This window comes from Leptonychotes weddellii, chromosome 8, assembly GCF_054177405.1.
Source record: "Leptonychotes weddellii isolate Sample4059 chromosome 8, ASM5417740v2, whole genome shotgun sequence".
Lineage (NCBI taxonomy): Eukaryota > Metazoa > Chordata > Mammalia > Carnivora > Phocidae > Leptonychotes > Leptonychotes weddellii.
Window position 1 is genome coordinate 92,347,276 of NC_138376.1, and position 15,240 is coordinate 92,362,515.

Sequence of the window (15,240 nt, forward strand, 5' to 3'; positions counted from 1 at the left end):
TTTAGTGGTTTAGCCAAAAGAGGAAAAATAAAGTATTTGGGGTTTGGGGGTGATTTTGTTTTTCAAGTAAACCTGGTTTGACTATTCATGTTCACCACCTGGTCTAAGAAATTCCAAATCATCTTTTTAATACATTGATCATGAAGAATTGCTCAGTGGGCTACCAGAAACGTAGGCAATGAGTCTAGACTCCCAATTACCTAATTTAAAATCTTGAGCCTAAACCCAAATGAATACAAATTGGTTAATACTATCTCTATACTATATGCTTCAGACAGATTATTATTATTCCTAAAGCAATGCTTCTATCATGTCACTCTCTGTCAATAAATGAAGCTTAAACCAGGAAAATTTTAACTGCATATTTTCAATCTTCTGGAACCATCTCATTACCTGAAGTTTCTCAGGAGAACTGATAATAGTTGAAAACATGTTTGCGGTTTTTCTATATTTTGGAAAACTTTCAATTGGGCCTGAGTATTTGAACATATTTACCATAGTCAGATGCTTATTTTATCTATTTTTATATAACGATTCAATGCCCTCCTTTTAAAAAGTTTTGTTATGAAAGAAGTATGGACCCATTCTTCAAAAATAAAAACAACAACAAATACCCTAAAAAGTAAAAGTCCTCTGTTCTACTTCACCTCTTCAGAAGCAATCATATTTAAATATGTATAGTCAGAAAATAACATGTAATCTATGTAAGAATAATATTATGGTTGTGGTATATAGTTATATGGAGAATTACTAAGGTTTTTTTTTCACCCTTTGTACAAGTCTGAGATTTCCGGATTAGAAAGTATAAAACATAATTTCCCAGGTTTAATCCTTATAACTACAGTTGAACGAGAAATTTTTAAATCCTATAACTATTTCTGACTTGGGTTGTGTTCAACGGAAGGAAAAATGAACATCACTTTATTAGCTAAAGTTTCATTATTGGTTAATATGTGAATAAGTGGAAAAGAGTCTATATATGTTTATATACATGGGAAACAACAGGTCATAACAGGGCTTTATAGAGTAAAGGGGCATGTAAATCCATATTTAAATAAACCACGCTGGAATTTATCTCACAAGAAAAATAACTGCCCACCAAAAGAGATCAGTGAACTTGAGACCTACCTGTTGAAAATAAAACAAAAAATAAAATGAAGTCCAATATCAGAATGATATTTTTCCTAATCCCTGAGATGAATGCAAATAGAAGGAGTAAGAAGTAAGGTTAGTTCCAGGACAAGTGCTAAAATTAATTCTTTGCCAACATGTTCTTAGTTTGGATTTAAATCAATTCAATTAAAATTTTAGTAATTTAAATAGGACTTGAGTAGTAACCTTTTCCCCCTCATTTAAAAATTCTTTAGTTTTAAACTGATAGCATTATCAAGAAGTAATCAACAAAGAGAAGAAACTGCAATAATCATCAACATTAATTAGATTTAAAGAATTTAGTAATGTTTGTTACTAAATGTGAACAAAAATAAGTTCATCTTTCCCTTTATATGTATTATTTGTTTATTCTATCAACAAATATTTATTGGGCACCTATTATATAGCAGGTACTGTTCAAGGCATTGAAAATACATTAGTAAACAAGATGGACAAAATCACTATCCTTGTGGAACATAAACATTATACTGAGGAAGACTGACAAAAATATATATTAAAAAATTTCAGCTAGTGACAAACACTCTAAGAGAACCTGAAGTGGGATAAAAGGTTAGAGCATTACAGGTTAGGGGATATTATAAGCTCCTGGGAAAATTTCAGACTCTGAAATTCCTATAATTGACCATGGTAGTGATGAAAGTGTCACTTACTAAAAAGGAACCCACATTTTGTCCTCAACATAATCCCCATTTTTTTAACCATCCCTGTTCTCCAAATTACTTCTTGCAGATAATTGTTTTCTTTTTCTACCTAAGTTTTCCTTTTACATGTACAATCATTGTCTTGGTATATTTTTTTCATTAAAAATGTTCCTAAGGAGTGCCTGGGTGGCTCAGTCGGTTGAGCATCCAACTCTTGATTTCAGCTCAAGTTATGCTCTTGGGACAGTGAGATGGAGCCCTGCGTCAGGCTACCTGCTGGGCATGGAGCCTGCTTAAGATTCTCTCTCCCCCTGCCCCTCAACCCCACCCTGCTCATGCTCACTCTCGCTCTCTCTTAAAAAAAAAAAAAAGTTCCTAAGATAACAATTCTAGTGATATATGTAGACAGTTTGAGACCTTTTGAATTCAGTATTAATGAAATAAAAATTCTTGATAGTTTGGCAATCTTGAATAATCAATGACATTTATAGAACATCATGATTAAAGGGGAAAGAGCTCTGACAAGTATCTAGTGGTAAAGAATATCGATAAAATTAAAACTACAATGAGATACCACCTCACACCAGTCAGAATGGCTGAAATTAATAAGTCAGGAAATGACAGATGTTCACGAAGATGTGGAGAAAGGGGAACCCTCCTACACTGTTGGTGGGAATGCAAGATGGTGCAGCCACTCTGGAAAACAGAATGGAGGTTCTTCAAAAAGTTGAAAATAGAGCTAATGACCTAGCAATTGCACTACTGGGTATTTACCCCAGAGATATAAATGTAATAATCCGTAGGGGCACCTGTACCCCAATGTTTATAGCAGCAATGTCCACAATAGCCAAACTATGGAAAAAGCCCAGATGTCCATCACAGATAAATGAATAAAGAAATGTGGTGTATACACACACACACACACACACACACACAATGGAATATTATGCATCCATCAAAAAATGAAACCTTGCCATTTGCAATGACGCAGATGGAACTAGAGGGTATGATGCTAAGTGAAATAAGTCAATCAGAGAAAGACAAGTATCATATGATCTCACTGATATGTGGAAATTGAGAAACAAGGCAGAGGATCATAGGGGAAAAGAGGAAAAAATGAAACAAGATGAAACCAGAGAGGGAGACAAACCGTAAGAGACTCTTAATCTCAGGAAATAAACTGAAGGTTGCTGGAGTCAAGGTGGGGTGGGAGGCATGGGGTGGCTAGGAGATGGACACTGGGGAGGGTATGTGTTGTGGGGAGTGCTGTGTGTTGTGTAAGACTGATGAATCACAGACCTATACCCCTGAAACAAATAATACATTATATGTTAATTTTAAAAAGTAAAAAAAATAATGATAAAATTAATTAACATAGAAATTATCTGCTGATCTAGAGAAAACCTAGCAAAGGACAAATGCTGGTTTTGGTGTATGCATGTGTATGTGTGTCTGTGGGATGGTGAGGGGAGCAGGGGGAGGGAAATATTTGAGGGAATCTCTCAAATTCAAGGAGAGATTTTAACTTAAGACAAATACAGTTGGATTTCCATCAAGAATTTCACACAGGGATGCATTTATATAACTGTATTTCCTAAAGTCCAGAGCTCCAAAACACACTACTGTGAAAGAGAAAGAAAGTTATATTTTGTTTTAAAATATTAACTTATATAATGTAGTGACTTTTTAAAAAGAATGTTATGATAGAATAATCTTTCATGGAAACATTCTATAGATATAGGTGAAAGTTTAAAAAAATACAGAATATGAAGGCACAGGAAATTGCATGAAATATTTTTAAAATGTTTCAAACCTCTGTCCTAACATAGTAGCTTGAGCTTTTAGTGACCAGATAAGATATAAAGAATATACATAGAGAGAGAGAGAGAGAGATAGATAGATAGATAGATATAGATATAAAATACATCTTGTGGGATAGAACACTGGCTAACAGACATCTTAGCTTCTTCACACTGCAGTCCCACTACTCCCTAGTGTGTCATCTTGAGCAACTTAAGTTGGTGCCTCAGTTTCCTCATCTCTAAAATGAGAATAATAGGGGGCGCCTGGGTGGCTCAGTTGGTTAAGCGACTGCCTTCGGCTCAGGTCATGATCCTGGAGTCCCGGGATCGAGTCCCGCATCGGGCTCCCTGCTCAGCGGGGAGCCTGCTTCTCCCTCTGATCATCCCCCTTCTCATGTACTCTCTCTCTCATTCTCGCTCTCTCAAGTGAATAAATAAATCTTAAAAAAATAAAATAAAATAAATAAAATGAGAATAATAGTACCTACCTCTTAAGGTTGTTTTCAGATGATTGTCAAGAAAAGTGTCTGACATATAAACATCCCATCAAAGTTAGCTATGAACTCTTAACCACCATTTTCCCCCTAAAGTTACTTACTTTTAGGAAAACCTGCAGATCTTGAGTCTGAGTGTGCTGCAGAATGTCTTGCTGCAGATGTTTGAATATAGCTATACAGAGATACACTTGATAATCAGGACCAAGGAAAACACAAGTAGCAATATAATGGCAGATTTCTATCCAGTCTAAATAATTCCAAAAACACTGAGTTATCCACTGTAGGCAAATCTAGAAAAAAAAGAAGTTACTTCATTAGAAAGCTTATAAAAACATACTTTAAAAAAAGCAATAACCACTAACTCACACAAAACTAATGAAGAGCTTGGCATATGATCCAAATAGAAAGACATCCTAGGATGCTTCATCTATTTGCTTAATGCGTGAGAAAACTTTCATGGCCTAGGGACTCAAGACTTAGAGGTAACTGACGGTGTTCACACTGCTCATATACCTATTGCTAAATGCCTTCTTTATTCATACAGTCCTCCTCTTACCCACAACATCAGTCTGCTCTCTACAGATAACAAATGCTAACAGACCATTTTAATTCAGAGATGTTAGTTTCTTCTACCCTACCTATAATCACAGATGTATAATTATGCAGATGACAGATTGCTAAATGTTACATTAATGCAAATGGACTCTTGCTGAATCAGAAAATCATTTAAACCAAACAGGATTATATAACGTAAAAACTGGGAGCTAATGAAGCAAATAAAAGTGAGACTTTTACAAAAAATCATTTATGTTACTCTTTGAGTAACATTCAGATTGTTCAGATTATAAAAGGAATACATGCCCGTTGTGGGAAAAAAATAGAAAGGGTAAAAAAAAAAAAAAGCATAGTAACAGTGGCACAGTGATTAACACTGTTAACATTTTGGTACATCAATGCTATGGGTGGAATTGTGTCTCTCCACCAAAATATGTCCAAGTTCTAACCAACCCATAGTCCTTGTGCATGTGACAATATTTGGAAACAGGGTTTTTACAGAGGTAATCAAGATAAAATGAGATCACTAGGGAGGGTCCTAACCTAATACGACTGTTATCAAATAAAAAGGGAAAATGTGAACACAGAAACACACACAGAGGGAAGATGAAAAGATACACATGGGGAATGTCATGTGAAGACAGCGGATTGAAAGATGGCATTTACAAGTCAAAACCATCTAAGGCTATCAGAACCTAGGAGAGAGGCATCAAACATGTTCTTTCCCTAGCCTTCAGAGGGAACACAGTCTTGCTAACACTTTCATTCTGGACTGCTGGCCTCCAAAACTGTGAGTCAATAAATTTCTGTTGTTTTAAGCTACCCAGTTCATACTGTTTTGATACTGCAGTCCTAGGAAACTAAGATAATTACTTTCCAGTATTCTAGTTTTCATTTATGATTTACAAATTACCACTGAAGAAATATTTCCTTTGTTGAATCTCTTCTACTTTTATTTTTGGGGGTGGGGAGCAGGGAATGGGAACAGATATAATGGCTTATCTCAGTTTGTCATAGATCTAAAAAACAGATGCACAAATCTTCCTTTTTTGTTCTATGATTTTACCCTTTTAAAGATATATTCTTGAATACTTTCTAAAACTCATTTTTTTAGATCTGATTCAATTTGGGGGAATGCTGATTCTACCGTTAAGTGGCTTGAACATGGTGTATAATTCTGTTTAGGCTACCATAACAAAGTACCACAGACTAGGTGACTTAAATAACAGAAATGTATTTTCTCACAGTTCTGCAGAAGTCCAAGATCAAGGTGTTGGCAGGGTTGGACCTCTCTCCTTGGCTTGTAGATGCCAGTCTTCTATGTTTTCACCTGGTCTTCCTCTGGATATCTGTGCCCAAATTTCTTCTTTTAAGGACCGTAGACAAATTGGATTAGGGCCTACCCTAATGTATCTCATTTTAACTTACTTACCCCTTTAAAGACCCTGTCTCCAAATACAGTCATTCTGAGGGTAGTGGTGGTGAAGATTATATGAATTTTGGGCGTGGGGTGACACAATTCAGGCCATACCAAATGGTATTAATGAATTTTTGTTTTCCATATGTTATTACTTATGTCAACCAGTAACATTTTAATTTCAGCTATTATAGGCATATCTTTTTATCTCATTTTCCACTCGTATTTCTTATTATTGATAATGCCAACGACATATCACTAATATTTTCTTCTGGTTTTTTACTGTAATTCCATTCTCAGGTACAAGATTTTGCTTTTATAAATATTATGAGCCCATTCTATAATGCTCAAAATCTAGTCATAGAGCCTATGAGTTAAGTCAGTATTGAATTTTATCTATGAATGCCCAGTGTTATCAACAGGTAGAATATATTTGATTCCCTTTTGTCCCAACTTTAGTCTTAGCACTAACAGGATTCTTCTCCCAGATCTTGACCTGCAGGGTAGCTTGGCATGCAGAGCTCATTACCAAACTTACATTGCCAACATAATATGGCTCTACAGCACTGGGGAGAAAATATCTTCTACTCTTACTTTACTAGATCGGTTGAAAGCAGTCATTTTTTTAAAAAGTAATACTTTTAATTCCTTTAATGCACTGCTGCCTCTGTTCTTTGCTATAGCTATTAATGCCAAGCAACTTATGGCCATACTCTTTTAATAAAAATGAGTCTCTGGATGAGTTAAGGAGAAACAAAAGAAGAGTAGAAATTAGTACAGATGATCCCTGCAGCCAGAAAAGGCAGTTCCCATTCTGCTGTCAGTTTTAGGGGTGAGTGACATGTAGACAGAGATGAGGGGTCACAGCATTTGTCCATCTTCTTTTTCAGCAGCCTTACTGTTATAGAGGTTGGACGGTGTGAAACTGCTGATCCTCCACTCATTTTGATCTTGAAACCTCACAACTTTATATGGTTCAAGCAAAGATATCTGAAGTTAAAATATATGTAGGGAGATACTTATCTTTATTGGTTAAAAGAAAGCCACCCCAGGATCTGCAATTAGTTCTTTCTTATACATAGTTATTAATGCAGTTTTCTGGCATTTACATACATTCAAGCATTGTTTTCTATACATTGTCTATTTTTCTTCCATTAAACAGAAATAATGCCTGTCTTTTTCTACATATGGGAAATTTAGGAAAGGAAAATGAGATTATAACTGAAAGCACTGTGAACGTATATAAAGCACTATATAAATGTTACTCTATAACAAAGTACAGATGTTTATTATTCATTTAGTATTTATCAAGCACCTAATAGACAAAAAAGCATTATAATTTTTAAGTGAACAAAAGACATTTAGTCCCTGCTTTCATTGAGCTGACACTCAAAGGGGAGATGTACACTTTTTAAATATATGTCCCTCTTCATTTGGCAGAAATTATATCAGCTATTCTGTGTGCAAGATGATTTAGAATCATTAAACAGTAACAGAATTCTAAAATCACATTCCCCTAGAAAGGTTAGCAATGAGTCACAGTATTTAATCCTTAAGCAAATAACTTCTCTATGGAATGCAAAGGTTTGCAAATCAGCTAACAATCTAGAATTCTAAAAGGATAAAGGAAATAGTATGTGTCCAAGCAGAATGATAAACTCATAAAACATTTTTTATTATGGAATTTTTCAAATATATATATAAAAGGAAAAACAGTACATGAACCAGACCCACCACAGATTCAAAATTTTGATTGGTAAGGTTCTTCAGCACATTTCCCTCTCTAGGTTCCCCTTCTTTAAACTTTTTAAAAGAAATACATCATAAGTTGCTATAAATTATCTCTGTGTTTGCTTTAAAACACACAGAAAAATCTGTTACCAATGGCATCAGTTTTTCTTTTTATCTATCACACAAGACAAAAATAATCTTAGAAAACCAGCACTACCACAAGTAATATGATTACTTAAAACAGTATTTTTGCTGTTCTTTGGCTTTCGACAACATATCACTTGACATAAATTACTGTGTTTTAAAGTGATTCTCATGAGTTTATACTATCAAATGTGTACTGTTAGGTTCATTTGATTCAGATTGACTTTGTATTCTTAGGGACAGAATTTGTTTATTTTGTTGGTTACATGTATTTATATCACTATCTAAAAAAATATTTAAATGATTCCAAAGTAAAAATACAAAAGGTATATTCCTTGACTCTTCAGCTCATTCCTTCCCTATCCCTATAAGCAATCGTTTAAAAAAATGTGGTATATTCTCTCATGTTTTTAATAAAACACATTTCTACATGCATTTGTATGTTCACTCTTTCTTGTATAAATGGTAACATACTAAACACTCTCTTCACCTTTTTATCATTTAACAAAGGATCCTGGATATCACTCCAACTCAATATACAGAGGTATTTTTCATTTTTACAACTGCATGGTATTCCACCATGGATAAACCATAATTTTTCAACCAAGCTCCTATTTATAGACATTTGCAGTTTTTGGTCTTTTGATACTATAATCAGTGTTGTAACAAACATTTGTAGGTATTTTCAAATTTTTGTGAGATAATCTCTTGGATAGATTTCTATACATGAGATTGCTGGGTTAAAGGGTAAATGCACGTAAGATTTTGCTAGACACTGCCAAATTCCCTCTTATAAGTCCAAAGATGTACTGCATCTTCAAAACTAAGAAGCTGAGTTCTTCTATTCATCAAAAAAATATTAGTAATGAAATAGTTTACAAAGAAAGTGAAACAAACTAATTACATTTCTTCTGATAGTAAAACCAATGTTCTTTAAACCTAATTACTTTTTAAAACATTTACATGGTGTTTTAGGCTTATAAGGAAAGAAAATCACTTGTATGCTATACATGAAAATGTACCACAACCTTCCTAGGAAATTCTGCTCTTCAACCACACTTAAGCTACTAAAGGACATTAAGATGCAACACTGAGATAAACATAATTATTTTATCTGAGGTAAATTATTCTCACTTGTATCAAGATCTAAAAAACGATCTTCAAAAAATTCCATAAGAATTAAGTAAAAAAAGTTTGGTTAAAACAATTTTTTATGGATATCTGATTAAGTCAGAATAAGTATGAATTAAATGAGCAAGTTTTATGACTCAAAGACAATGTTTTTAACAACTCTTCTGGCCTTACTTTATTTGCTCTCACCATAGAAAGAATATTAGCAAAGAAAGAAAGAAAACTAATTTCAAAATCAAAAGATGTGGCTTCAAGTGAAGTCCTTGCTATCAAGGTAACCTCAATAAGTCAATTCACTGACTTCACTGATTCTGAATTTCTACTTCTGTCACATGAAGTAGTCAAAATTTTGAATGAGATAAGCTCTGGAAATACATCTTTACACTGCAAAGAGTTGTTATACATAAGAGTATTTCTGTTGTACTTCTAGGCAAGATACTCTATCACACACCCAAAGAACCTCAAGATAAATCAGGCACACATACCTTTAAGGAACTTTAACCATTAAAGAGATAAAGGACACAGATAACTATTCCACAAGGCAAGATATAGATTTCTACTGGACGTATAGAAACAATACACAAATTCAAATCTACTTGTAGTTCATTGAAGAAAAATTTTCCATTTGGACAAACATAAAGGATAAGTAGCTAACACAAAGATGTGGCACAGGGAGAAAGAAGTACTATTTCAAGTGATAACATCAGCAACATGAGAAGAGGGAAAGCCTGGGGAGAGATAGATAGATAGATAGATATGTATAGATATATAGATATATATAGATATACAGACATTTATGAATAGGAGCATGAATAAGAAACATTCTGCTTTGCATTTATATAATTCTGCACTTTCAAAAAACACTATGTCACAAAATATGAAATGTAAGAATAGTTGTTTTTTTTTTTTAAACCCAGTCTTCATGATGGGAGGAGGAGAAAAAAACACCAAAGGAGAAACAACCATGAGGTTTTTCTAAAGTATATTTAGAGGATTATCCATGTTAGCCCATTTGTGGACACAGTATAGTACAATAATGATATGCAGAATAATGACCCCAAGGAATTATAAGAGATAAATCATTAAAGATATGTGGTACTTCTGAAGCTAGGAAGTTAAATAAAGTACAGTAAGGAAAGTGTTTTACCAAAGGATAAAATTCGTCAAAAAGTTAATTAGAATATGTGATTTTTCTGTTCATTTAAAAAGGAGAACTATATATTTGGAATTTATATTTTCCACTCTCAGTTACTCTTAAACTCTAATCAACATATATTTCTATTTTAATTTTTTTGTATTCTAGTTGAATATATATTTTTACTCTAGAGATATATGTATTTTATTTAGCAACCTACTCACAAATCCTTCATTAATCAACCAATCCCTTAGTGTCTGTAAATACACAACTTCAAAAAGCACTGCTCCTAATTAGATCAAAATGAATAAGCTTTGAAATACAAAATCTGTATCCAAACGATTACTTAAGCACCTACACCTATTCGTTACTTAAAAGTTGTTTCATATTTTATAATTAGCAGTAAAATGGCAAATAATATCAACAAAGCAATGATATATATTTAAGGAAGAAAATGATTAGCTCACAATGAGAGCCATTAAAAAGGCATTTTTACAGTAGATAATTTAAGAAACATAACAACATTACTGCTTGGAAATAATGCAGTGGGTTTTATTAGATAAATCTGCTACATATATGCAATTTCAAATTTATAAATGCCAAAATAATAAAAAGGTACCAAATTGATACAGTGAGGCCAGAGGTACTACAGGTTGTCCCACAGTTCGTGGTAGTCTATTTTAAATTTAAAGGATATATGTTAGGAACTAATAAATGATTGAAGGCATTAGACAATATATATTATATTACTCAAGACTAGAATGGCAAAAAGAGCTCTCAGGAACATTTTGTTCCCTAGCTTGGATTTTTAGAAGAGTAGAAAGAATAGATTATTCAGCTTAGTAAACATTTAGGTATCTACTTCCAACCAGAATTAAACATTTTATGATTCAAAATTTCCAAAAATGTTTTAGGCACATGCCAAGTAAGAGCTACAACTGGCCAGGAAAGAATATTCCTTTTCATTACATGCAATTCCTTGTTATTTTTAGACTTAATTAACTTCAGGAAATTTAGAACTCAACAGGCACAGTAACCAGATGCAAGTAAATGTAATTACATGACATAAGGGCTCTTCAAAATAAATCTAAAGGCACATTACCAAGGACTATATGGTCTAGTTAAGAGGAAAAGATTACCAGGAGGACAAATCCAAGGAAATGCAACCATCGTTTACTGTTAAGAAATCTATCAATGGTCACATAAACAAGTCACATAAACCCCAAGATCAAGATAACCTTAACCCTAAAGGAACTTGACAAAATTCAACATTCTTATTTGATTAAAAGAAAGGAAACAAAATTCAATATTTTACATAAAGTAGAAGGATTCTTCCATAGCATGACAGGGAATAATTCTCTTAATGGTGAAATACTAGATGATTTCTTAATAATTGTTCAAGTCTAAAACAAGCAAGCCACTACTTAGAATTATTCTGGAAAAATTACAGAATTTAATTAACAATGAAACAGAAATAAAATACATTACAAAATTGGAAAAAACACAAATCTAGAAAAGTGTACAACCTAATGATTACAGAAAATTTAATGCCTTCACGAATTATTAACAGTAACCACAAAGGAAATAAAATTGAAAAAGAGATTTCAAGCTACATTAATTAGAAATATCTGTAATAAGAAAGATATTACACCTATATGGAAAAAATATATAACTTTAGTAAAATATAATACAAAGAAAATAAATGGAAAAACTTACTACATTCCTAGACAGGAAGGCTGAGTCAGTAAGGACATAAACTGTAAATTACTTTGAGAAAAGTGAACATAATAGCATTTTATCCACATCCAAATGCCCAATTTGAAACAGGAAAAATCACTTTAGAGGGCACATAAAGGAATCAATAGAAATAGTTAAATTAGCTTTTTCGGGGGGGAGTTAGGTAGTGTATAATAGGTTGATTCTTACCAGCATTAAGACACAATATAAGGATGTAATAAGAAAAATGTAATAAATAATACAATAGTAAATACATAAAAACACTAACAGCAAATAAGTAAGTAATAAATTACAATAGTAAATAAAATACATAACAGGAATTGAAGAGATTTTGGTAGTGGGGTTCCTTTTAAAGAACATACAAATCAATAAGAAACACGCTAAGACAGGTAGGTAGGCAATTAAGAAGATTCAATTATTAACTAGGCTATGGATTATAGTCAACCTTGCTAATGTTTAAAAATTCACAAAATTTTAAAAAGAAAAAATGCCACCTATTAATTTAGCTATTAGTTTTGAAAAAGCCTAATACCCAGACCTGAAAAACAGATACTTTCTTCATTTCTGTTAGAAGAGTAAGATCAAAGCAACTTGATAATATGTGTCAACAGTCTTAAAAGTGTTCATATCTTTTAGTTAAGTATTTCTACCTTCTGGAACTCTGACCTAAAGATTTAATTCTAAAAACAGAAAAAGGTTTAAGCTCTAAAGTTTTAAGTTGTAGCCTGCTTATAACAGTAAAGAAACAATACACCCCTCCACCAATGAAGGACTGCCTATGCACAGGAGACACTCCTGCATGTGACAAGCACAACTCCAGGCCCTGGAAAAATCATTAATCCTTCCCAGATCCCGAGAGCAGAAATAGAGAGCTGGGCTTTCTTGTTAGGTATCTCAAATGCCAGATGTTCAGTGTTAAGAATTCTTATCCTCAGTTACCTCACTTAATCCTTACATTAGCCTTAGGAAGCAGATATTATCTCCATTAAAAAGCCTACATGTCATAGACTTCCAGAATATCTACGTCCTTGAATAGCTGAAGGTGAACTTGAAATCTGAATGCCAGGAATCTACTATAAAGAAATCTGTATATTGTAACAGACCTAGGGGAAATAATTCAGTTAGAAAAGTATGAATACTGGGCGCCTGGGTGGCTCAGTTGGTTAAGCGACTGCCTTCGGCTCAGGTCATGATCCTGGAGTCCCGGGATCGAGTCCCACGTCGGGCTCCCTGCTCAGCAAGGAGTCTGCCTCTCTCTCTGACCCTCCCCCCTCTCATGCTCTCTATCTCATTCTTTCTCTCAAATAAATAAATAAAATCTTTAAAAAAAAAAAAAAGAAAAGTATGAATACTTATAAAATGATCTTATTAATTTAAATGTATTTCCTATATTTGGTGACACTTTAACTTTCTTTAAAGACACTGAGATCTGGGAGTTGAAGAAACGCTATTTCTTCTGGATTACCTGGGATGGTGCAAAACCAGACATGTGAAAAGCTGAAAACACAAGGGGCACCTCCACCTTCAGGAGCATTTCAATGTAGTGAGTGCTGCAAAAATATACTGGATGGATGCCAGATTCTATAGTGTCAGTAGCTAGGTACCTCTGCATAAAAAGGAGAAACTGAGAATTAATGAACATGCAACTAATGTAAAATAATCAAACCAACTTTTGCTTTGAGCTGCTATTTCAAAATTAATGTGGTGGCATAACAAGTTACTGCAAACATTATAATTATGTAAGCTAAAAAGTCAGAATGTTATAAACACTGTAGAAAGAATAAATCTCACTTAAGGCAATATTTATTCCTTCCAAGACAAAGGAATAAGGTTAATACTGTAATTCAGTGCCTTGTGGAATGAAGGGGATGGCTGTTGCATGAAAGAATAAAAGTATGAGTACACAAGTAATACAGCTTTACATTTCACTACTTGAGTGTATTTCTATATGCTGGCTATCCAGCTGGCTTTGGCCAATGATTCTATCACATTAAAAAGTTTTAGCTTGTCAACTCTTTGGGATATCTGCATAGTCCCCTTTTTCTAAGATAGTATTAACCTAAATCTGAACTTGAGATACTAATAACTGAAATTGGGAACTCCATTGGAAATTTATCACTAAAACTGGGAAAAAATGCATAGTGCATTCCCATCAAAGTTCTTAGACCAGCTATTTTCTATATATTTCTATAATAATTACATATTAATCTTATATAATTTACATATTTTATATTTTACATTTATTTATATATCCATTTATATATGTGTGGATATATATACACACATCTTCCAAACTGGCATTTTTCTGCAATTTCTTCATAAAGTTGGTTATATTTTCAGTTTGGCTCTTAGGTACAATTTATGTCATCATGATCACTCTATAATACTTCAATGAGTGTCCAATATCTACATTTTAAAACAAAGAATAAACTTGGGAGGTATCATTTTATGTCAAGAAAAACTGATAGACTATACCCGATAGACTTATACTAAAAATTTATATTCAAATTAATTCTGAAGATTGGATAATTAAGAAACTTCTTCCAGAAAGGCATTTTATGTTCTTTACTGGGTAACTGTAATAAAGAAAATTAATGCTTTTAAATTAAAACAAATCAACTTATATATAACAATTATATACGAGTTAAAATGAGGATTTCTTTCAAACTTTATTGCTAAAGTGCTTTTAAGGATTTAGGTTTGAGTTATATACTAAAATTTCTGAAACCAGTAAGATGATTTATCAGTGGTTTTTCTGTTTTATCATTTATCATCATAAAGGACAATTTACCATTTCACATTGCATAAATATATATTTATAGGAATATATATGTAGAAATATATATTTTATGACAGGTTCTCAGAGATACCTCAGAGTACACACAAAAAAATTAATTTATATACTGATGACTGGAGACATACTACAGCACATTAAGTGGACATCCTATAGCCAACCTCAGGTGAATATCTAGGACAAAAAATAAACTTTCCTTCAGTTAAAAATAATATAAACTTAGGGGCACTGGGGTGGCTCAGTCAGTTAAGTGTCCGACTCTTGATTTCGGCTCAGGTCATGATCACAGGATCATGAGATTGAGCCCAGAATCGGGCTCGGCACTCTACAGGGAATTTGCCTGAGATTCTCTCCCTCCCTCTCCCTCTCCCTCTGCCCAAGTCCCACCTCCCCCCCAACCCACCCCCACATACATGCACGCATGCTCGCTCTCTCTCAGGTAAATACATCTTTAAAATATAAATATACAGGGGCGCCTGGGTG

At 33.4% G+C, this 15,240-nt stretch overlaps 1 protein-coding gene across 4 annotated transcripts in view; it reads right to left on the reverse strand.

Moving 5' to 3' along the window:
* The window catches only part of TBC1D32 (TBC1 domain family member 32), a 165,866-nt gene that overhangs the window by 9,961 nt on the left and 140,665 nt on the right, over nt 1–15,240 (reverse strand). For 3 of the 4 annotated variants that reach the window (XM_081828885.1, XM_081828887.1, XM_081828886.1), the window contains 2 exons: nt 13,429–13,569; nt 4,215–4,403 (listed from right to left, as the gene is read on the reverse strand). In XM_081828885.1, the coding sequence (XP_081685011.1) occupies nt 4,215–4,403; nt 13,429–13,569 (330 nt within the window). Of the gene's footprint in view, nt 1–4,214; nt 4,404–13,428; nt 13,570–15,240 lie in introns of those variants that run through there. The other variant, XM_081828888.1, reaches the window with a different exon arrangement.